The 22,484-nt window shown below is 37.4% G+C and overlaps 2 protein-coding genes across 8 annotated transcripts; one reads left to right on the forward strand and one right to left on the reverse strand.

Moving 5' to 3' along the window:
• Positions 1-10: 10 nt before the first annotated feature.
• Positions 11-21,141, reverse strand: LOC110371560 (serine/threonine-protein kinase polo). Of its 6 annotated transcripts, none has more exons than XM_064034733.1 (12): positions 20,956-21,141; positions 7,427-7,531; positions 6,483-6,707; positions 5,963-6,167; positions 5,534-5,726; positions 4,856-4,966; positions 4,339-4,565; positions 3,899-4,035; positions 2,184-2,365; positions 1,610-1,743; positions 1,244-1,356; positions 11-1,099 (listed from the first exon to the last, which is right to left on the reverse strand). In XM_064034733.1, exons 1-12 carry the CDS (start codon positions 21,106-21,108, stop codon positions 905-907), a joined length of 1,980 nt encoding a protein of 659 aa, XP_063890803.1. In that variant the 5' UTR covers positions 21,109-21,141; the 3' UTR covers positions 11-904. The 6 variants fall into 6 exon arrangements, with proteins under 6 accessions (XP_063890803.1, XP_063890802.1, XP_049698151.1 ...); XM_064034732.1 differs by having other exon boundaries at positions 3,899-4,041; XM_049842194.2 differs by having other exon boundaries at positions 3,899-4,041; positions 7,427-7,535; positions 20,956-21,097.
• Positions 11,597-18,305, forward strand: LOC110384608 (pancreatic triacylglycerol lipase). Of its 2 annotated transcripts, none has more exons than XM_049842133.2 (11): positions 11,597-11,868; positions 13,408-13,514; positions 14,468-14,629; positions 14,951-15,088; positions 15,277-15,380; positions 15,476-15,603; positions 15,694-15,834; positions 16,117-16,209; positions 16,313-16,424; positions 16,726-16,865; positions 17,531-18,305. In XM_049842133.2, exons 1-11 carry the CDS (start codon positions 11,772-11,774, stop codon positions 17,728-17,730), a joined length of 1,422 nt encoding a protein of 473 aa, XP_049698090.2. In that variant the 5' UTR covers positions 11,597-11,771; the 3' UTR covers positions 17,731-18,305. The 2 variants fall into 2 exon arrangements, with proteins under 2 accessions (XP_049698090.2, XP_063890807.1); XM_064034737.1 differs by lacking the exon at positions 11,597-11,868 and adding an exon at positions 12,162-12,279.
• Positions 21,142-22,484: the final 1,343 nt, after the last annotated feature.

Here is a 22,484-nt window from a genome sequence, read left to right on the forward strand (position 1 = left end):
AGAAAACCAATTTTATTTTCCTAATAACTTTATTGTCAAATAGTTATGTTTATATTACAGAGAGTGAGGTAACAGACCTCTGAGAAACTTGTGTTACAAATCAGAAGTGCTTCAACACCATCGAATTTGTAATAATACTGACGCTTCACATCACCAGCTTTTGGCGTTTTTGTAATTTGGAAATTAATGATGTAGTAGTGTCTTCTCGATGGTGCATGTAACTATGTTAATCAACTAACTCGGTATTATCCGATGTTACTGAAGCACAGAAACAAGTTATAAAAATATAGTTATAATTATAAAACTAAATAAAAAACTCCAAACGCAACCTGCTCGCACCGCAGCCCTCAGTCATGGTGCTCTCTATCAACTACATACGTCAAGAGGTTTAACTAAAATTTAACTTATCATACTCAATCATGAATGCAACAAGGTGTCCATAAGTTTATGTTGTGATTTAGATACCTAAGGTAGGACAGAATAGCAAAGCTGGAAGTATACATAGTAAGTGTACTCACTATTACCTGCAACTTAGATATTAGATACGAAATCTACAATGGCATTAAAGTGATAAAAATAAGCAGTGTTGACATAAACCAACAATGCTTATAGTTTACAAGAAGGCTACTAAATAAATAATAATAATAGAGATAAACCGGTGGACAAAAAAAGCATTTCTTTAAAAAATCGTACTGAAATTGATTTTTGAGACGAAATAAACTTTAACAAAATCATGTATGTTGCTAATAAAAGTAACAAACGAAACAATGGGTGTAGAATCACCTCAAGTGTACTAAACCCTAGACTGCAGACAATGAAATCTCGCACGAACTTGTCCAAGTATAGACAATAGTAAAATTCATTTAAATAATTATTATGTTCCAGAAGTAGAGTAAAATAGCGACTAGCAGAGCTTATTGGCCAGTACACTGTTCAGTTTCTCCAGTGCGTAAGTGAGGTTAGTGTAGAGCTTCTTATCACAGCCGTGCTCTTCGATTGTGCTAAAGCGGAACGTTCGGAAGTTCTTCTCCACGTCAATGTATGTGACGGCTTGCATGAGCGGACACAGGATTATCTTCGTGTGGTCTTGGAAGTTAATCTGTTGAACAAGTTTTGTTGTTAAAATTACTTGTAAAATATGCAATGGACACATGAGAAGTACTGATTTTAACGACTTCACTGTCCACAAAACAGACAATAGTTAAACAATGTTTTTCACATGACTCATGGGACTAATATTTACCTGTAGTGTTCCGTTAGTCAGGTACATAATGACTGCCAGCGTGGTTCTGAACCACTGGTGCAGATGCGGCAATCGGGACAGTCCGTCACTCTCTCTCACTGGCACTGACGCACCTGAGACACACAATAAGAACCATTAACCAAGAGACATTAGAGACAGTAATATGTATGGGTCCAAGCGGCCATTAAGTTTGTCGAGAACTAATTATGATATCTATACTAATATGCAGAAGAGATTTTTTCGCTTGAAAGCGCAATCCAATGCAGTGTGTAGTGTTGCGTGCTCATGAAACAAGAAAGGTGAAGTAGTGGAAGTTAGTACAATATAAGTTGCTTGTCTTGATTGGGGAGTGATATAGTAGTTTACCAGCTTTCATAAGGTGTTCAGTCATATATCTCCTGAAGTAAGTGAGGAGTTTCATCTTCTTGTCGAGCTCTTGCGGGTATTCGCGCATCGTCATGTACTGCTCCTGGCCCTGCCGGTTGATGTAGTGCACGTTCCTGAGGGACAAATTCCTTATTAGTAATCTCTCAGTGAAGAACTGCTGTAGTTCGAGAGTGATGAGCGCAACTGTGTATTTGTACACATGCTCTAGCTCTAAAGCTGAAGAATTTAATTGAACACATTATCCTTGGGAACATTAATATCATTAAATTGTCATTGAACATTGCCAAGAGTTTGTTTGTTGCCTTGAACGCGCCAATCTCAGGAACCACGGCACCAATTTGAACAAACTTTTCAGGGTTAGATATATCCATTTATCGAAGAAGACCATAGGCTTTTATCCGGTTACGCGGAGCAATTCCCTCAGGACTCGGGCTAAATCGTGGATGGAGCTTACAAGTAGAGTGGTGTCTCCAACAGACAAACTATGTGTTTAGTTGTATTGGACATTACGTACCTTATAAAACTTAAAATGTACCTTTTTGATAATACTCACAGTCCATTAGCCAACATAATAAGCTTGGTGGTGTCGTTGAACATGACTCCGACACTCTCGTCGCACAGCTGGTAGCCGAAGCCGTACTTGTCGCTGTAGTCCACCCACTTGCCCACCCAGACCAGCGGCTGGGCCGCGGGGTCACTCATGTCGTCTGTCAGACATTCTGGACGGCATTTCAGCTGCGGATGACGAAATTATGATTAAAATTGTATTTTTTCTATGTTATTTTAATAGTCATGAATAGATAGGTACAGATAATTAAAAAAAAAAACATTCAAATCAGAGCTAAGATGCCACCCCGTCGTTTTTGCGTCGGGGATTGTATAGCGATTCGTCTGTCTCATAATAGCAAAACATATTTGAAAATAAACAAACAATAAAGTTTGTAAGATGGTCGTGGTGGCCTAGTGGGCAAAGAACCAACCTCTCGAGTATGAGGGCGCGGGTTCGATCCCAGGTCAGGCAAGTACCAATGCAACTTTTCTAAGTTTGTATGTACTTTCTTTTTTTTTTCAATAATCTTGCGATCGGCTTTACCAGCCTTAAACAGATTTTTTGAGGATTTATTGACAGTTGAGAACTGTTCCTCCAGCGAGGAAACCGTCTCATATTAGATTGGGATTAGTCAACAAAGAACGTCCCATGTGTGTTGTCTTTTTAGCCTTCTGTCCTTTAACGATTCACAGAGTGCTGATGCAAGTGTGTTGGTATGAGCGTCGATGCGACTCTTGTAAGCTTTAACTCTATTTTCTATTTCTTTCTTGACCATATTCATTTCAGTGTATTCATGGAGTTCATTTGTTCTGATAAACAGTGGAGCATTGGTTATTATTCTCAGTGCTTTATTTTGGAACCGTTGCAGAATCTCCACATTTGAGTTTTTTGCTGAGCCCCATAACTCAATTCCATACGTCCACACGGGTTTGATGACAGTTTTGTAAATAAGTATCTTATTTTCCATTGTGACGCAGGATCTTCTGCCTACCAGCCAATTTAGGGATCTGAGTCGTGCGTTTAACTCTTCGCGTTTTTTTTTTATGTGGATTTTCCAGGTTTGCTTCCTATCAAGATGCATGCCCAAATACTTGGCTGAATCGTGATGGGGTAGAGTATCGTCTCCGAGCTTGATTGGAGGGCAGTTTTCTTGTCTCAAAGTAAAAGTGACATGCACTGATTTATTGGAGCTGGCTCTGATTCGCCACTTTTTCATCCAAGAATTAACTTTGTTCAAGTGGGTCTGGAGGGCCAAGGATGCTTCAGTAGGGTTTTTGTGGTTGCAGAGTGCCGCTGTGTCATCAGCGAACGTTGCAGACATAACATGTATGTACTTTCTAAGTGTATCTTAGACACCAATGACTGTGTTTCGGATGGCACGTTAAACTGTAGGTCCCGGCTGTCATTGAACATCCTTGGCAGTCGTTATGGGTAGTCAGAAGCCAGTAAGTCAGATACCAGTCTAACCAAGGGGTATCGGGTTGCCCGGGTAACTGGGTTGAGGAGGTCAGATAGGCAGTCGCTTCTTGTAAAGCACTGGTACTCAGCTGAATCCGGTTAGACTGGAAGCCGACCCCAACATAGTTTGGGAAAAAGGCTCGGAGGATGATGAAAGTTTGTAAGATGGAGTTTGTACGAAACACTTTGTTTTCGTTGGTATCCGTTTTTCTTTAGTCTAGAACTGTTGTACATATTCCTAGAAGGGCTGGTGTCCATACCTTGCTAACAAGCAGTGCAGCGAGCTGATCGCGCAAGGCGAACAGGTTCTGTCGGTGCGAGGTGGGCTCCACCGCACGCGGCTCGGCGCCGATCGCCTCGCGTTTCACCGGCGAGTCCAACGCCATCGCCACGTGATCTGCAACTTACCATATCATTTATGCGTTCTACTAATTTACATATCAGAAAGCGTATGATCATCACAACATAGTATTTAACTAAGTAGTTCTAGATGTTTCTGATTATAGATTTGTCAAGATCCGTAACGGATGATTATTCCGTTCTCACCAATAGACAGATTGATTTTAGAGGAAGGTTTATGCACATAATTGAGTGTATTGAAAAGCTTGTTGTAAAACGGACGTGTGTGGACGGGCTAGGTACTCACAACGCTATCTCAGTGCCAAAATGATGATACAAAGACACGTCAGCACATACTTACCATTAGAGTTAACCTCGTTGAGGGGTCTGCGGTGCAGCGCGACGCCTTCCAGCTGGTCAGTCCTAGGCGCGGTGGTGAGGCAGGACAGCGGCAGAGCGGCGGGCATGATGCCGGACGAGAAGAACTCGTGCTGCAGCAGCCGGTCTACTGACGGACGCCGCGCCGGGTTCGACTGCAGCTGCAGTACTATCATTGACGCCGCTGGCTTGCGCAGCGAAGACGGGATCCTAAGCGAACGCTTCAGTTTTACTGACTTTTCTAAAAGTTCTCTTAGTTAATTCAATGGTGAATGTGTGTATTATTAAATTTCACCAAACAGGACAGTGAGTGATTTAAACATACATAAAATTAGACACAAATCACATGAAGCTGATCACACAAACTTATGAATGAATGTCGCAGTCTGATGCACCGTCGTAAGCAACAGTTATTGGTTGCTAATTAGCGGGATATGACCATGGTTGTTACGTCACACGAGGCCGCCACGACACCATCACCGTATACTGGTTGTAACCACCTGTAGCGCTGGTTGACGGTATTATCGTTGACTAACGCGCGCGCGTACCGACTACCCAGTGAGTGCCAGGGCCCCGAGCAACACACGCTCATCGCGAGGTGCACTCCCTCACTGATTGACAATACAAAGTACATCTGCATTATTTTACAGGAATTCTGCACGACGGGATTCTCAATATTTGATCGCGATAGCTAAATGGGGTAGTTACACTAATTGGTTTGCGTGGTAAGTTGAATGACGTAGAATAATCATGGTAAATGATTCAAATAAATAATTAAGATTCATTGAAAAATTATGCCAATCATTGTCTTTCAATTATGAATTAATCATAAAATAATATTTCTAATGAAATCTTAAATATTCCATTTTCATGGTCAAATCGGTTCTGAGGTGCTGGGCATTTCCCAATCCCTACAATTTGAACAAACATTATTGCTTGTACTAGTGTTAACAATTAAGTACTTTAACTTTGTAAAAAATATAAAACAATGGCAAAATGGTGTTTCAACGAAAAACGTATCAAGGGACTAAAATATATCAAACCAAATTAATAAAAGGAGATATTAAACAGGAATTTCCAAAAATTTTATCATAATGTGCATCATAAGGAAACTCGTATCCTATTGACATAGAAAAAAAAAAATTAAGTATTGTTAAGTAAGATGTAATTAAACATACCTGTACTCGCACTGCTTGATCCTCTTGTAAGTGTCCTTGAGCGTGGACGTCTCAAACGGCGGCTTGCCAACGAGCAGAGTGTACATGATGCAGCCCAGGCTCCAGATGTCTACTTCAAAGGAATGCCCCTTCTTCGTCAGAATCTCCGGCGCTATGTAGTTTGGTGTGCCGCATAGAGTTTGTTTTCTTTCTCCTGTGTTACATAGGCAGAATAAGTACATATTTGGTGAGAGACAGCATATTGTTGGTGAGGAGAAATGAGAATTTAACAATCTGCTGATTTCTTTTACACAACTTTAAATAAAATGAAGTCAAAGTAGAATGTCATATTATTTAAGAAAAAGAAAAATGTGCTTTTAAACTGCAGATATATTATTGACTCTTCAATTAATGTGATGATGTCTCTGAAAACAAAGTTGAGAAACAAACCATCATATTCAATCCTAGCAGCCAGTCCGAAGTCTCCAATCTTAACATGAAGATCATCATCAAGGAACAGGTTGCCGAGCTTCAGATCTCTGTGGATGATGCGCATGTTATGCAGGTACTGCACACCAAGGAGTATCTGGTGCATGTAGAACCTTGTCTCTGGTTCCGTAATTGCTTTTCTTCTCTTGTGCAGCTCCATCATAGACTGTAGAAGATACATAGTAAATATAATATTGTTTAATACTTACTTTCATATAGAGTTCATTATTAAGTAGAAGTTATAACTGAGTAGTTAATGAAACAAGGCTGTAAGGGATTGAGTCAATGCCCTTAAGGATCATTGACCTTAAAAAGAAATACCTAAAATTAGAATCAAGGCCTTGTTGATACCTGTGCAAACATAAATATTCCAAACTTATTTGCTATGTTTGGATTTCAAATCTAGACTTGTACATAGTGAAATATTACAGTTTTACCATGAAGGTCAAGAGTAAAATAGTTGCAATGACATGAAACTCACCCGTCTCTTACACAGCTCCAGTATGATGTAGATATTGAGTGAGTCTTCAAAGAAGCTGTGGAAGCCGACCACATGCTTGTGCTGCAGGGAGCGGTGGATGGAGATCTCCTGGGCCATCTTCTCCTTCTGGCTGGACTTCACCATCAGTTTCTTGGAAACTATCTTCCCCGCCCATATTTGGCTTGTGGCTATGTCTTGGATCTCGTAGCATTTTGCAAAGCCACCCTAAAATTTTATTGATTTAGTTAGTGTACAATGTTCTATGTGCTAAGTGATGTGTATGGATTAGAAAACATTGTGATGAAGAATGACTGATTAATGTGGGCTAGTTTACAAATGTGATATTTTTATCTTAGACAAACATAACTGCAGATTATCAGTTAGCCTACTCTAAAAACAACATGTATAAAGAGATGAGAAGTTAGCTAATGAATCTCTTGTACATAGTTTTGAAATGATGATAGAAATTGTACATTTCTATGAACTTGACCATTAGTCTCTAAATCAACAGTTTGTCAGCATAATATTTATACAAACTTGAAACAAACTGATTTAACATTTTGATGAACCCCTAAAGCATGTGTCATACATTTGGTTTCACTAAGTTTACAAGAAGCAACTGCACCTGTTAATCAACTTGTGTTGCATTTGAAATGTAACCGACAAATTACGCATTTGTTCCACAAGATAGAGATTTAGGACATATTTCTAATTACAAGGTGTCATAAAGCTCGACATAGAAATAGGGCCCATATAATTAACGTTTAACGGTTACCTACATTACAATTTTTATAATACAACAGGTGCAAACGCCGTTGCAAGTTTGGTAACCTTTTGAGTATTCAAATTGCACAAAACTTACATTTGAACTGTTAATCATGTAATAAGGACGTGATTAAAGAAATAACATTACATTTAATGAACGAAATAATTAAAGAACTTACCTTTCCGAAAAATCGTAACCTCTGATAGGTGCAGTTTGTTTGGGGATCGTGTATAATTTCCGGTATTTCTTTCTTTTCGTCTTCTTTGATCGACGTCATTTTAAACTAGCTTAAAATATAAAATTACAAGTCAAATAAAGTTACGATAAGCAATTAACTATTGATGATTGTTGACAAATTCACAAAGGAGATTTCAAACGGCCATACGTTTGAACTTTGAAGCAAACTTTGAAGGCTGTTTGAACGGTTTGAAGTTGCGTCCAATCACTGAATAGCATTTTCTACCAAAGTTGCTACCAAAAATTTGATGATTACTACCACATATTTTAAGATTTTCTTGTAAAGTTAGACGGTTTCAGTATCATTTTACTAGGAAAGTACATTATAAAAAGTAGATTTATTAAAGGAATATAAAAAATGAGTTCTTCATTCGTTTTACGGTTTCTTGGTAAATAAATTTGAAACTCAAATGTATTTAAAAACTAACCCTATTTTTCTTTTGCAACACTGGGAATTTCAACGAAGGACATGGATATGAATAAGGGTGGTAACACACTTGTTGAATAACATTTATTTTGTAATTGAAATAATTTTATCGTCCACTTACACTCCAAAAATTTTGAAGTGGTTCTTCAAAGTGATTTAAAAAGTTCAGTCAGGCCAAAGACTCGAAAATTTCTAAAGTCTATGTATATCGTTTTCTGCGTAGTTTTAAAAATTTTTGTTTATAACTTTGATGCCAGTATCAATTTTGTTTAGGCTTGCTGTATGACGATAATGTCCAATGTGAACCACCACCGTGTCTATCGATCTACTCAAAAAACATGTTAAACCATGCTCTTTACTATTTAAATTTCAACATACCAGCCCCGAGGCTATTATTAAAGCCTTTAAAGATCTTAAAATAAAATCAACAGAAGATCTGTGGGGTATGTCTGTCAAGGTATGTAGGTCAATTATTGAAACAATTGCACCTTATTTAACTTACATATTTAATGTTAGCGTAGACCAAGGCGTGTTTCCTGACTTAATGAAACACAGCAAAGTAGTTCCTTTATTCAAATCGGGAAATAGTAAGGAATCGAATAACTACAGACCCGTTTCTGTCTTACCGGTTCTCAGCAAGGTATTTGAAAAGTTGATGCTTGAACAGATGTTGCGCCATTTCAATAAAAACTCCATCTTTCACAAAGAACAATACGGTTTCACTAAAGGTCGCTGTACAACCGATGCTGGTGTAACTTTGATCAAGCACATCTTTAAGGCTTGGGAGGAAGCTGAAGACTCTATTGGAATCTTCTGCGATCTCTCAAAAGCGTTTGACTGTGTAAATCACGAAACGCTTTTGCGAAAGCTAGAGCATTACGGAATAAGAGATACTTCTCTCCAGCTGTTAAAATCATATCTAAATGGTCGGCAACTTAAAGTTCAAGTAAACGGCGTAAATTCACGAGGTTCAGTGATGGCAATGGGCGTACCACAAGGTTCTATATTAGGTCCGTTCCTCTTTTTAGTTTACATAAATGATTTGCCCTACTTATTTGATAATCAACCTAAAATGGTGTTGTTTGCCGATGACACTTCTCTTATTTTTAATATTGATCGACGTAGACGTACCTTAGACGACGTAAACAATTCCATTCTCCAGGTTCAAAATTGGTTCAACGCAAATAACTTGGCTCTTAATGAAAAAAAAAACAAAATGCATTCGTTTTTCATTGCCAAATGTAAAAAGTAGTGAATGTGACATTATACTTAAGAGGACGAATTGGAATTTTTGGCGCCAAGGATGTCAATTTTTCTCAGTAAATACAAAACGGATCAAAATACAACTTGGTTACCTGAAAGTTCATGATATAAGCCTTATTTTGTTAGTTGTAGAAACATGATTAGGTAACTTTTATAACAGAGAAAAATATATCAAACATACCTCTTTTTAAAAAGAGATTCACATATTATGGGCAAACGGGACCGATTTAAGCCTCTTAACTTTTTTAGTAGTTGAGTATATACATACTCTTTAAAATGGTAGTAGGAATTTTTATTAAATTATCATTTCTAAATATTAAAATTACAAAACCATTTTGTCGCTTACGACTTTTAGTTATAAGCTAGCGCGCGTATTGTTATCCTCGCCCCGCTCAGACGCTCCGACCCCTTTTGGCGCCTTAGATGCGCGTGCCGGTTATGGAATTATTGTTGACCACTTCCTCGCCTTAATAGTGAAAAACTAGAATTTATAAATCAAACAGTTTTCCTGGGAATCACTCTTGACAAAAAACTACAGTGGGGACCCCACATTACATCTCTTGCGGGTCGTCTTAGCTCGGCCGCCTATGCTATTAGAAAGATGAGGCAGCTAGCGGACGTAGAAACAGCTAGACTGGTATATTTTAGTTACTTCCACAGCATCATGTCGTACGGCATTCTGCTGTGGGGACGAGCTGCTGACATTGAATGCATATTTATCTTGCAAAAGCGAGCTGTCAGAGCTATGTACAACTTACGTAGTCGTGAATCTCTTAGGGAACTGTTTAAAAAAATTAATATCATGACCGTACCTTGTCAATTTATTTATGAAAATATCATGTATGTTAGGAAAAACTTACATTTGTTTGAAAAAATATGTGATAGACATAATTATAACACTAGAAATAAAAATAAGATAGCTATCCCGCAGTTTAGATTATCTAAAGTACATACATCTTTCATGGGATATTGTGTCAAATGTTATAATAAAATACCAGACAACATTCTGGAACTAAATGACATGCGGTTTAAAACTCATATAAAAGCCACACTTTGTAAGCAAGCATATTATAAATTAGAAGATTACATTCAAGATAAAAATGCTTGGAAACATGCTGGTCCTGCTCCATAGGACATACTGACAATATCTAATTAATTAACAAATTAAAATTACACCAGCAAATAAAATTGTATTCATCTTTTGATTATTTGTTTGTAACTTTGTACCAAAATATAAACCAATTTGTAAATGTGAACACCATGTAGCATTTTAATTGTCACTTTATCCTCATTTGTCTTTGCGATTCTACATGATCTTCGCATGCTTTTACTGTATGTATCAATACATACAAATTGTAATACTATATTATTTTTAAAAAGAGTAACCATGGAGTTTCTTGCCCGTTCTTCTCCATAGGAAGCTACTTTTGGAATGGGCAACTAGAATCAAACTTAGTTATAATTTTGACGTTCATAAGTGCTTGTAAAGGCCTAAATGAAATAAATGATTTGAGTTTTTTTTTTTTGAACCAATCAAGAGAAATGTGGATTTCGCGAAGCTTATCATAGATGGCGTTACTGTAGACTCGTGTATTTTATCAACTATGTATTTACTATTGACTCCTTCAAAAATAAAACGTTTTTTGAAGAACGTTAAAAATGTGGTAGGCTACCTGTACCCTATTACCTAAAATCTTCTGTAGCTAAAGGTCAACATAGTTATTGTTCGTAGATGATAGGTATTGGTGTATTTACATCATTATCTCATTTTTGGACAGTGTTACCCAAGCAATATACCTAAATAAGAAAAAGTTTGTTAATAATGTATTAATTATTTAGTCATTAATTTAAGTACTTCATTAAAAGCTATTTGGAAGCTGCTTGACTAATCGAATATAGCTTGTAGGCACCTAATTGAACATGTTAAACACTACCATAATATTAATTTAGGACCATTCGGTATACGTCACCGTTATTAACAATTATGTACTTACTTACGCATTATCAAATTGTATTTCAAAATTGTAAAACCATTACCTGTATTTTTTTGTATTTTAAATTGGAGAAAAAATGCTAACAAATATGGTTAGGTAAATACATGTTTTTTCTGACGATGAATTCTGAAATAATTAAAAGAATTTTGGATTATTTCATTAACGAGTTCAGCAAATTCTTTAGAAACGATTCATATGGCGCCTCATCTAAGCGAGACTTCCTCCCAGAGCTGGAATGGATTTTTTAATAACCGCACAGAATTCAGCAATTTTACGTGTTCTTGGGGGTTTTCCTTAGTGTTGACGTTATGACTTTTATTAAACTGAAAATATTGGCTGAGTAATTAGCCAAATCTGTATATAACCACAATGACTCTAAGGACGCTATTTATCGAGCTTTAGGTACAAAGTGAGTTGTCTGCGAATCACTGGTATAAAACTGTCTGTAAGCTGTAGTCAATATCAAAGGCAGCCAGCATTGTGGTCGTGCCCGAGTTTGTGCAATAAACAGATAACAATTAAATAAAAACTATTTTGCGCGCACAATAATTGTGACTGGCCATTAGATAAAAAAAAATAAGTTCCATTTTTTAAAATTCAACATGGACTCCGTCTTTCGTCACGTTTTGTTAATAAGTGTTTTGTTTCTGTTAAATAACGATGAAAGTTTTCAACAGGCGCTGGTTACTACCGATGATTGTAAGTGATTGATTTGTTCAATTCAATACCTCATTAGTTGTCCTTGACATGAACAGTTGGTTTGCTTGTTAATTATTTGTTTATACCTTCTTAGTAAGCACGATAAGAATTTAAATCTATCGTAATTTTAAGGGAACGTCAGATTCATGATTGTTTTCGTGTATGTTTTGCGTGAATTTAATCACTAATTAATATTTATTTCATCCATTAATGCGTGATGATTACATAAAATTGCTCCTACAATTATAACTATTTAAAGGCAGTATGGGATTAGACTTTGGCCCAAAAAGTCGTGCGTAAATACCTAGTTAACTCAAAAAACGTAATGTCGTCGATCGGGAACGTGCATTATGAAAGTGCAAAATGTGGTGGCAATTACTTTGTTTTGTGCCGTGTTTTGTTATTGTCGAGGTAAAGTAATTTTATTTTAGAAACACTGTGAAAAAAACTAAGTACCCAATACGTTAACAACTCTTCAAGTCAAACCCTTCAAATGTTGTGATTTATCTCAATCGGAATTTTCTAGAATTAATTTTATGAGCTAGTAAACATGATTAATTGCTTATAAACGCTAAAGTATGCCATTAAAACGTGGTGTCTATACCATAGACTGCTTATGTGTGGCACTAATTTTATTCAAGGCATGTCACGGCCTCAAGATGATGAGCGATAAGTCGTTGATTGTGTGAGAACACATAAATATTAATGATTACTTACAATCACCCACTAGAAAACACAACAGTTGTAAATAATACGCTCACATTTTATTTCGCAAAATCACTCATAAAAAGAATGATCGGGACGTTAATTCAAATCAAAATCATAAGGTACGGTTCGATGTACCGAAGGTTCGCGACGGCGCAAACTGTTTAGAAGACAAACTAGAAGGAGCGCATCGCGTGAGTGTAACTGGCGTGCAGCATGCTACTCCACGGGAAACTGTCCTCATTCAATACGTCTTCACCGTAATACTTGGTCGAGGTCAGGAAAATGTCGAGCCGTCGTCTTGGAAACTGCGCCCGTTTTCATACAAGGACGTACAAAAATATACGTACACTCAAGGTGTAAGACTTCCTCGTATGGAGTCGGACTTCGTAATGCCTGCTAACTCATTTGGACAACCGTTGCCCTTAATTTAGTCGGCTGAACAAATAGCGGCGACAGATGACCCATTATTGTTTATCAATAAAAAATGTCCCATGCGTGTTGTTTGAAAAGGTGCTTGTTACATTTTTAAGCTAGTTTGCATATTAGATATATAAGAAGAAGATTAGGTAGAAGGATTAGAGAAGGTAGTAGATGATAGCAACATATATTCACACTTGTAAAAGATCAATTATAAATACTACACCTTTAATCCGTACTAGTATTGTGAAAGAAACTGTGTCTCTCTCTCACGTTTCCACGCCAAAACTACTGAGCCAATTTAAATGAAATTTAGAACATAGCAGACAGTCTAGATTTTTTACGAGAGCTCAGATCGATCTAACATAAAGTTTCAATCACCCCTAAAATTTATAACCATTCTTTTTTTCGCAGTGGAGAATCATATAAACCCTGAGGATCTGCTCGAGTTTATGAAGATGCAGCCGGAGACTACCGAGCCTGATGTTATTCCCCTGAGCGATAGATTTGCTGACCCTATGGTACGTTCCTTTGATTATCATGATAAACCTATCGCCGTCGAGTGCTGAACGTAGGCCTCCCTGAATAAGCGCCAACCATCCCGGTCTTGGGTAGCCCGTATTCATTAACTGCTCGTCACTTCAAAATTCTCCATCTCCTATACTTAGGGCTGCCATCCATCCGGGTTTCCCCGGATTTGTCCTCGTTTGGAGGCCGTCCGGGGGACGTCCGGGCGGGGTTTCAAGAAGTGTCCGGGGAAAACCCGGACATTTTTCTTACGAGTTGAATTACAATCGACACACAGACTGCAGAAGTCGAAGTGTCCCAAAACTCAAAAATTTTCGCGCTCGCTTCGCTCGCGGCTTCCTTTCTTGACACTATCTTTTTTTACGTTTAGCTACTTTAATATCCCAATATTCCAAAAATTTTCGCTCGCGGCTTCTTCACTTTGCGGATTTTTTTATTATACAAGTTTAGGTGCTTTAGTGACCCAAAACTCAAAAATTTTCGGCGACTTCACTTTACGGTTGTTTGTATTTTTCAACATTTTTTTGTCTAACCTATCAAAAAGGTAGCGCCGTTTTAAGTCCTATTACTAACAAGAAGCTAACTCCTAGTTTCCATATGAGCTTTCTTATTTATGACCTTCGAAATATTAAGTCATAATCTTTTAATACTAGGTACCTACTACTTGAGCTAGATATTGGCCCTGACGTTACATGTAAGGAAGCACCTCATTGAATTTAAGTATATACATAATAGTAGTAATAGTAATATTAAAAACTAGGTCTTGTTTTGTAGAAAAAAAAAATTCGGACTCGTCCGGGGTAAAAATGCGATTTACGCCAAATGTCCGGGTTTTTTTAATATTTGTCCGGGTTTGGCGAAATTCGAAATGGCAGCCCTACCTATACTTCATAGATGTTAAGACAAAAAGACATAATAAAAATATCATTCAAATGTACTTGTTCAGGCAACCACGACGGGTCTCCCAGTGCCAGACATCGTGGACTGCTTCGGTTTGGGCTCCCTGACGCGGCAGATTATAAGCCTTTTCAACATGAAACCCGACCCTTCTGACGCTGTGAACACACACTTCTACTTCTACTCACGTGGTATGCCTGCCAGGGTTCAGGTAAGATTTTTATACTAACAGTACTTAAGTATTCGTCATGTTTCTCCAAAGTTAGCTATTTGATGCCTTTGATTGTCTTGTTTATCCGCTTGATCACCGTTGAGTCACAAGAAACCAACTTCGGAGAAGTAAAGGTTCTTGAGAAATGTAGAAAAAATTCAGAACAATATATTCTTCTGAATAATCGACGTCTTTTAGTGGCAAATTATTCATTTTAAAACTTGCGTGTTAATACTTTTGCACGATTTTATCGGCTACCGTTAATATTCTTCTCAAGGGCAAGGGGACAGTGAATCACGCTATAATATGAATTGTTTGCAGGTATTCCCCGGAGATCAGTTCGGGCTAGAATGGGTTGACTTCAAACCGCATAGGAAGACCGTGATGATAGTCCACGGGTTCATGAGTCACAGCAACGCTTCCTGGGTCACTGACATGATGCAAGCATTATTAGCATGGGTAAGCTTCACCACCATTAGGTATCTCCCATTTCCTAAGTCACAGTCTTTTATTTCAAATAGACCTACAGGTTCTTATGATTCCTATGGATCTGGAGTTTCTTTTCTGTTAGTTCTCCCGTCTGTTTAGTCTTCAATTGTTCGTTCAAGGGTCGCAATATTGATTTTGTGAACATGATTTGTCTTCAGGGGGATGTCAATGTCATTGCCGTGGACTGGAGTGGAGGTGGAAACACTTGGAAGTATTGGCGGGCAGTTGCGAATACGCGAAGAGTTGGCTCCGATGTTGTTGGGTGAGCGACCATACTAGAACGAACCACCTATACTAGAAATAAGTGCTTATCCATTATTGCTTATAAAGGCATGAATGATCTCGTGACATTTACAGGTTCATGCGTCAGTTGATAGCTGCGACTGGGGCGAGGACGAAAGACATGCATTTCGTAGGGCACAGCTTAGGTGCTCACATCGCATCGTACGTGTCTTATCATTTGGGTAAAGTGGCTCGCATCACAGGTAAGTACAAATAAGGAAATACATATGTTTATTTTTGCTGTCTATTGTTTCCAGAACATTCTATCTATTGCTTCTCTTCGCTTGTTCCAGGTTTGGATCCTGCTCAACCTTGCTTCAGAACAACTGACTCTACAGAACGTCTGGATGCCACAGACGCAGACTTTGTGGACATCATTCACACTAACGGGCGACTGTTATCTAAAATCGGATTCGGATTTCCTGATCCTGATGGTAAATATGTTTTTTTATGGATATGGACTTAGTTTATATTTTTTGTTTACCTAAGCTAAGTTATCAAGTTCATAATAATGATACTTCAAGTGCAAAGAGGCGCTATACTGTCCTCTCTTTTGCAGTAGATAGAGTATAGGAAGTGTATCGCAGAACACTAGGGATCCAATATTGCCTGCTAATCTATAAGTCCATGTATATGTTTTCAGTTACGAAGTGGCATATAATATAAGCATCAAATGTCAGTTGCCATTTATTTATCAATATTCTGTATTGTTCTAGGCGATGCGGACTTTTATCCAAACGGTGGTATGAAGCAGCCGGGTTGCTTTAACGGAACTAGTTCGTGGTTATCTCTCGTGCCATATGCTATCAGTAAGTCGTATCTAGCTGTAATTACACTATAAATAGATGATTTATGATGACTTTTGATTAGTAAGTACCCCTACATAGTATCTGATAAATTAATTTCTCTTAGGATTACAGCAAGCTATATGCAGCCATGGACGAGCATACTTGCTCTTCACGGAATCGTTGAGAAGCCACAACTGCACTTTTAGAGGACATCGGTGGGACTTGACATATGAAGGGTAAGCTTCTAATTGATAATGAATGATAAACGATGCAAATTGTCACATAAATAATAGCCACAGCAACTATTATATTTCAAACAATCTAGCTGTTTTTGTAGGCACCCATCCTAGCTGATATGTCTTTGGAATTTAATGTGTTTGTATCTCAGATCAAAGAAATATCTTTGATCTGAGGTTTGGATGATCTGATACCAGTTTCTTTCAATCGCTTTGAGGAAATCCTATGTTCTTCAGTTGTAGATTTCCTACGGCTAAATACCTCTTTCTTTCTGAACTTCATCAATAATTTTCTTTTCAGGGTCAACGCAAGTCTCAAAGCAGCTTGCGACAGAACAGGTTCGTGTTCTGAGATGGGCATCAGAGCAGCCGGTTTGGATGGCTTGCCGCGCGCCAGAGGACAATACTTCGTGCTCACCACAGATAAGGAGCCTTATTGTCGTAAGTCATCTTCTTTCTGATTTTTAAAGGCCTTTGAAGTATAGTATAACTTGTACTTGTGCGAAATACATTCCCTTTTAACCTAAATCTCCTGTTTTGGTGAAATGATGGTAAAAATACCCAGGGCAAAGTCGGTAGGTAACCTTATGTTGACCAAAAGCTACCACATCCATTGATAGCAAAGTTAATTTCTATTAAAAACAAAGAGATTTTTTAAATGGAAGCGTTATTCATACTCGTAAACATAAGTGTGATATAGTAACAGACGCATTATCAGTGTTGCGACCATCAAGGGCATGTACTGGTTTCCGCTAAGAGAACATTATAAGTACACCTAAGTGCTCGGTAATATCATGCGAAACTGAATTTATTGTGGATCTTAAAACAATACAGGATACCTAAGAAATTAGTTGTATTTTTTGGCTTCCGGCTTTTATGCATCACGTGCAAATAATGCTGCGATTGTATTCCGAATAAGGACTCTAAATGAGTTGCCATTTAGTAGTGAGCCATTGTCTAGCTTAGCTCTAAAATTATATACTGGATACCAATTTGATCATGTTGACAATTTGCACTAGGAAAACATGATATTTTTAGAACACATTACGTAACTATTGGAAAATCCTGAACAACAATTTATTTAAATACACAATTTTACATTCAAGCGTCGGAATGGGAACGTCGTCATCCCCTACCGGAGTTACTAATGGACCTTCGAAAGGGCTTCCTTCTGGACCAGTTACGGAAGACCACCACAAATGCTCCTACCATAAACAAGGATTACGCAGACCCTTTGGAAAGGGGTTTCGATGTAGCAGACCTTACTACCACGCAAAAGCCTTGGTACAAAAGAATTTTCGGATGAACGGAATATTGGAATCCCATAGATTTTGGGACACGGCGTTTTAAAGGATGTCGGACTGAAATGTAATTTAGTGATATTATTCTAAGTTTATAATTAAGTTTGCGGTCCTAGAAGAACCAAAGGGTCTTCAAATAATAATTCTGTTAAATTATTGATTTGAAGTTAGAATTAGAAAGAGATAATGGTTGCAATTATGAAATAGTTTGACTATCATGAGTTTGCAATCGGTTTTAAGCTAACCTGAGAGATTGGTTCTTAATTTACAAGAGTTAATTTTTGAAAAAGAAGAAATGAGAGAGTCAGTAAGTAATGAAGTGTAGAATTTTACATTGTAGAAACTCGGATCTCGATTATTGGTAGAACTTGGATCAAATCTTGTCCTATACTTTAGTCTATCTAGTATCTGTAGTCTATCTTATACTTATAATAAAGAATAAAGTAGTTCTTTATTTAGACTTTAGACCTGTAATTTTATGCAAGAACATACTATTTGAATGCATTTGTATCTATAGTTATTATGTTTCGACAGTTATTGATATTATTTATATTTTTAATAAACGTTTATCTTAATTGTGTATCGGATTTATTATTTATTTCAAAAAGTAATTACATTAAAGTACCTACCAATGTAATTGTAGTTATTCCTCATTATTTATTCAAATACCATATACCTAATAGCAATCTATTATACCTTTTAAAGTGATTGCAGAGCTTTTTAATCATACACTTAGTAAACACGCAATAGTTTGTCGAAGTTGTACCTAACTAGTAATAAATCACCAGTAAGTTTAGTGCTTGTAAAGTTCCCACTGTTTGTAGTAACGCCTTGTCACGAAAATGCGCGGTGCCGAAGTTGCTCAACGTTTTAAAAAGAGATTTATTTTCTTCGGACGCAACAGTGGGATACATGGTCTGCATTATTTGTTTGACGCTAATAGGAGTCTGCTGGTCAGGTATGTAGTAAACTACCACTAAATTAATGACTAAATAGTATCAAAGCAACTTCGTTTTATTGCACACTTGCCTAGCTCTAATCAGTTGTCAATCTCAATTTCTTCTTCTATGGAGCTTTTAGTAGTTGCTCCAGAAATGGAGGTGCATTCTACAAAGACAAAAGCATTTCTATCTCACAATTTTTATTTAGGTGCTTTACCTAGTTTGACTGCCTTGCTAAGGTACCTAGATAATGGCCTAATATCTCTACACAGCTTAGTTAAAATCAGAAGCAATGGCATACCTAACTATGGTTACATTAAGGTACTATTGTTCAGGATGTTCTGGCTACTGACCCTGATAGCGTCTGTTTGTTGCCTGTGCCTGCTGCTTGTCAATGATAAAGGAGATGAAGTCAATTTTACGATCGACACTCTCTACTTGAATTGGACCACTACTTTCCCAGGAGTCACGCTGTGTGAACAGCATTCCACTAAGATTGCTCTACGGAAGTTCACAGCTCTTTATCGTAAGTATGAGTAACCAGTCACCAAATTATGTAAATGATTTGATTATTAGAAGAGTATGGAAGGAGGAAACAGGCTGCGCCGACCCCGAATAACATTGGGATAAAAGCACTAGGATGATGATGAAGATGATAAACTTGATTATTCTGAAGTAAGTAAGGAATATGAAAGAGGGCTTTCTTTCCAAGATATAATTAATGCATACAACTGATTGAGGTGTCGCGACATCTTGGAAGTAGGTAATCAGAGGCTACAGATAATTTCGTCGGTCAAGAACAGTAGTACTTAATGTTTTATCATTATTTATTTTTCTCGTCACTGATAGGAGGTAAGCACTAACCTTCGCAATAACTAAATATGTGCAGGTAGTCATGACAAATGAGTACCTAACTAATTGAATTGTGGTTTTGTGTCAAAACATTTCACATGTTCTAATTATTGTTTAAACTTTAAACAGAGCAATCATTGATTGTGAAGTAGGTAAATAGCGTCTCATTAAGATATGATATGTAGGTTTGGTAAGAGCCTCTTTATCGGACATTCGGACTGGGATTTCCAAGCAATTTCCTCTCACAACAGAATATTCTCTCATGTCAAAAGGGTTCATAGTTAAGTCTAAACTAGACGAACAAACAAACAATATCGTGGTAATCTTGCTAATACATATATATATCACCAATTAGTATTTTTCCTACTGGAGAAATTGAATTTTGAAACCTTTGAAGTGGATGATGAAAGACTACGCCCAATCGTAGGTAGACTGCCCCGTTTGTAATTAATCTCCTAAACTCAGGAATTCACTTCTTGAAACTTATGTTCGCCCCCTTATTTCCGGACGTTAGCGGATCTTCTAAACCCGTTGAACTATGACCATCGTCGGTACCTGACAGACCTGTTATTTGCAAGAGGAGAATGCAGCAACGCGCAGTGCGCTCCTTGTGGGCAGACCGTGGCCTGTGATGTGCCTTGGAGAACTATTATTGAACGAGTAAGTACTCAATCCAGAACTATCTAAGTGTCTACGGTAATATCAGACAACGAAAATGCAGCCCTCTAGTCTAGAGAACATATGAACTCACGACAATACCAAATTTACTACAGGTACTAAAGGTATTTTTTGGGATTATACTTATTAGTTATGGTGGATAGTTTAGTAAGTTCTTCATATGGGTTTCCAGATTTGATGCAAACGTAAAATTTTTGTTTATTATTTGTAAGTAGTGCAACCATTTGCTAATTATCGGTTTTCCCGTACTGCGGTATTTCCAAGTAATTTCAAAGTGTGACAAACCATCATATTATGTGTTTATTTTGCTTTAGTTTGTTGACCAAGATTAAATTAAAATTATTGATGCTATGACACATTGATTTATACGTGAAAGGAAATGAAGTTGTAGTGACTGAATAAAGGTTTAATGTAGCCGTAAGTGACTCAAGTTTTATTTATTCGTAGAAGGCGTTCATATAGTCGCGTTTCCTTATAGTGACCTTTATGAGTCACTCACTGTGAAAGATAATAAAGTTCCTTCTACTTATGAAGAATGTGTTTTACTAATTTGGGATTAGTCGATTTAACCTTTATCCTAAATAAACAATAACAATCTTTTATTTCCGCGATACATATTGAAAAACAAATCATTTCTACAATATCCGATGTAGACGACAAAAATAAGGAACAAACATGAAAGATCATAAAAAAAACATAAATGCCATTCAGTGAGAGACACATTATAAATTTTGTATTTTCTCGGGAAGAATCACTGACCTTAATACTCTTGCTGAAATAATTCATAACTCTGCGTCCACTTTCACCAGGTGCACAAAAGTTGCCAAGAAATGGTAGCCGACTGCAGTTACAATGGCGTTGCGTTTCCATGTTGCGAATATTTTCGTCTGGTGGACTCGGAACACGGGCCATGTTTCTCCTTCAACACTTTACAACACAAGTGAGCAATCTATTTCGCTTTATCTCTAATGATAAGATCATGGTGACGCTGATACGGCGGCCTAATGACTTCATTGATCATTTCAGGGGAGATAACAGCTTGTTTGTGGTCAATATGACCACTGGACCAGCAGTCCTGATGTTTCGATTGCTCTCTAATGCCGAAGTAAGTTTAGTCCTGGTCTCCATTCCTTTACAAAGCCGCAGAAATTTTAGCGTAGCTTTCTGAACCAAAGGTTTCCTTTCTAGATATCAATCCACAGTCCCGAAGAGTTGTCAACGAATAATTTGGACGGGAAATTAAAGCAAATCGTTCATACGTACAGTGAGAACCAAGTGGGGTTTCTGTTCTCGGTGGTGGAGATGGAAAATGATGATCAGTTACGAATGAAAGATGTTTATGAAAGACAGTGTCGCTACCTTCATGAAATACCAGAAGTTCCATTTCATACTTATCCGGTAAATATATTTCACGTCAGCTAACTTACTTAACGTACCTCTCTTTAGCCATTTGACTCGCCCGAGGAAGCTAATCATTCTGTTGTAGTTATATATTGATAATCTAGATAATCCTCCAATTTTGTACACAATAACACGCGGATTTCAGGCGATTAGCACACACCTAAAATAAGCTACGTGTATGGTATCAGTAGATATTTAGCTGTGTTGACCAAATCTATAATAGCAGGACATTCATTGATAACCGAGTTGAATGAAATATGATATGAGCGCCAACGCATTTCGTATATCGTGATCGATTTATTACTACAAGTAGCATATTACACCAATATTATTGAACTACTTATTCTTACCTTTCATTTTCTTGTTATGGTCCTCTGCAGGTGTACTCATATGGAGCCTGCCGATTAGCTTACAGCACTAAAGAGTTCTACCAACAGTGTGGTTGCATACATCCAGTGAGAGACTTAACGTGTAAGTGTGAATGCGCCTGTCATAACTTTGAATTTTAAAGTCGCAGATAGTTCTAGTGAAAACGCAAAACCTCAAGGCGTTTAAATAGCGGCTCTTATTATGTCCGCTATACGTACTTTCCTGATACATTAAAATATTCGTATTTATTAAAACTTAAGTAAGAATTTCCGATATCAATTAAAGCCTACTACCTAGTCACAAATCATTTTATTTCAGATGAGAAGTTTTACTGCATCTACTCTGGAATGAACTGTTGGAATACATACGACGGTCAGTCCTAACAACTTGAATTATAATAATGTGGATGGTCCTTAATTTAATATTTAATTTTCAGCCCACAAAATTAAAGTTGGTGAGGATACAAATGCTGCAGACGATTGCTTACCATCTTGCGTCGAAAGCGAACTTAAGATTTT

This window comes from Helicoverpa armigera, chromosome 5 (genome assembly GCF_030705265.1).
Source record: "Helicoverpa armigera isolate CAAS_96S chromosome 5, ASM3070526v1, whole genome shotgun sequence".
Lineage (NCBI taxonomy): Eukaryota > Metazoa > Arthropoda > Insecta > Lepidoptera > Noctuidae > Helicoverpa > Helicoverpa armigera.

Excerpts from the sequence above, each read along its gene's own strand:
- LOC110371560 (XM_064034732.1), bottom strand. The coding sequence starts at position 21,108 with ATGGCCCGTGTTCCGAGTCCACCAGACGAAAATATTCGCAACATGGAA. Across the intron at positions 4,967-5,533 it reads ATCAAGCAGTGCGAGTACAG|TGAGGGAGTGCACCTCGCGA; the intron begins GTATGTTTAATT and ends ATTGTCAATCAG. Across the intron at positions 1,744-2,183 it reads ATTATGTTGGCTAATGGACT|GAACGTGCACTACATCAACC; the intron begins GTGAGTATTATC and ends TTTGTCCCTCAG.
- LOC110384608 (XM_049842133.2), top strand. The coding sequence starts at position 11,772 with ATGGACTCCGTCTTTCGTCACGTTTTGTTAATAAGTGTTTTGTTTCTG. Across the intron at positions 15,089-15,276 it reads TGCAAGCATTATTAGCATGG|GGGGATGTCAATGTCATTGC; the intron begins GTAAGCTTCACC and ends ATTTGTCTTCAG. Across the intron at positions 16,425-16,725 it reads TGGGACTTGACATATGAAGG|GGTCAACGCAAGTCTCAAAG; the intron begins GTAAGCTTCTAA and ends TTTTCTTTTCAG.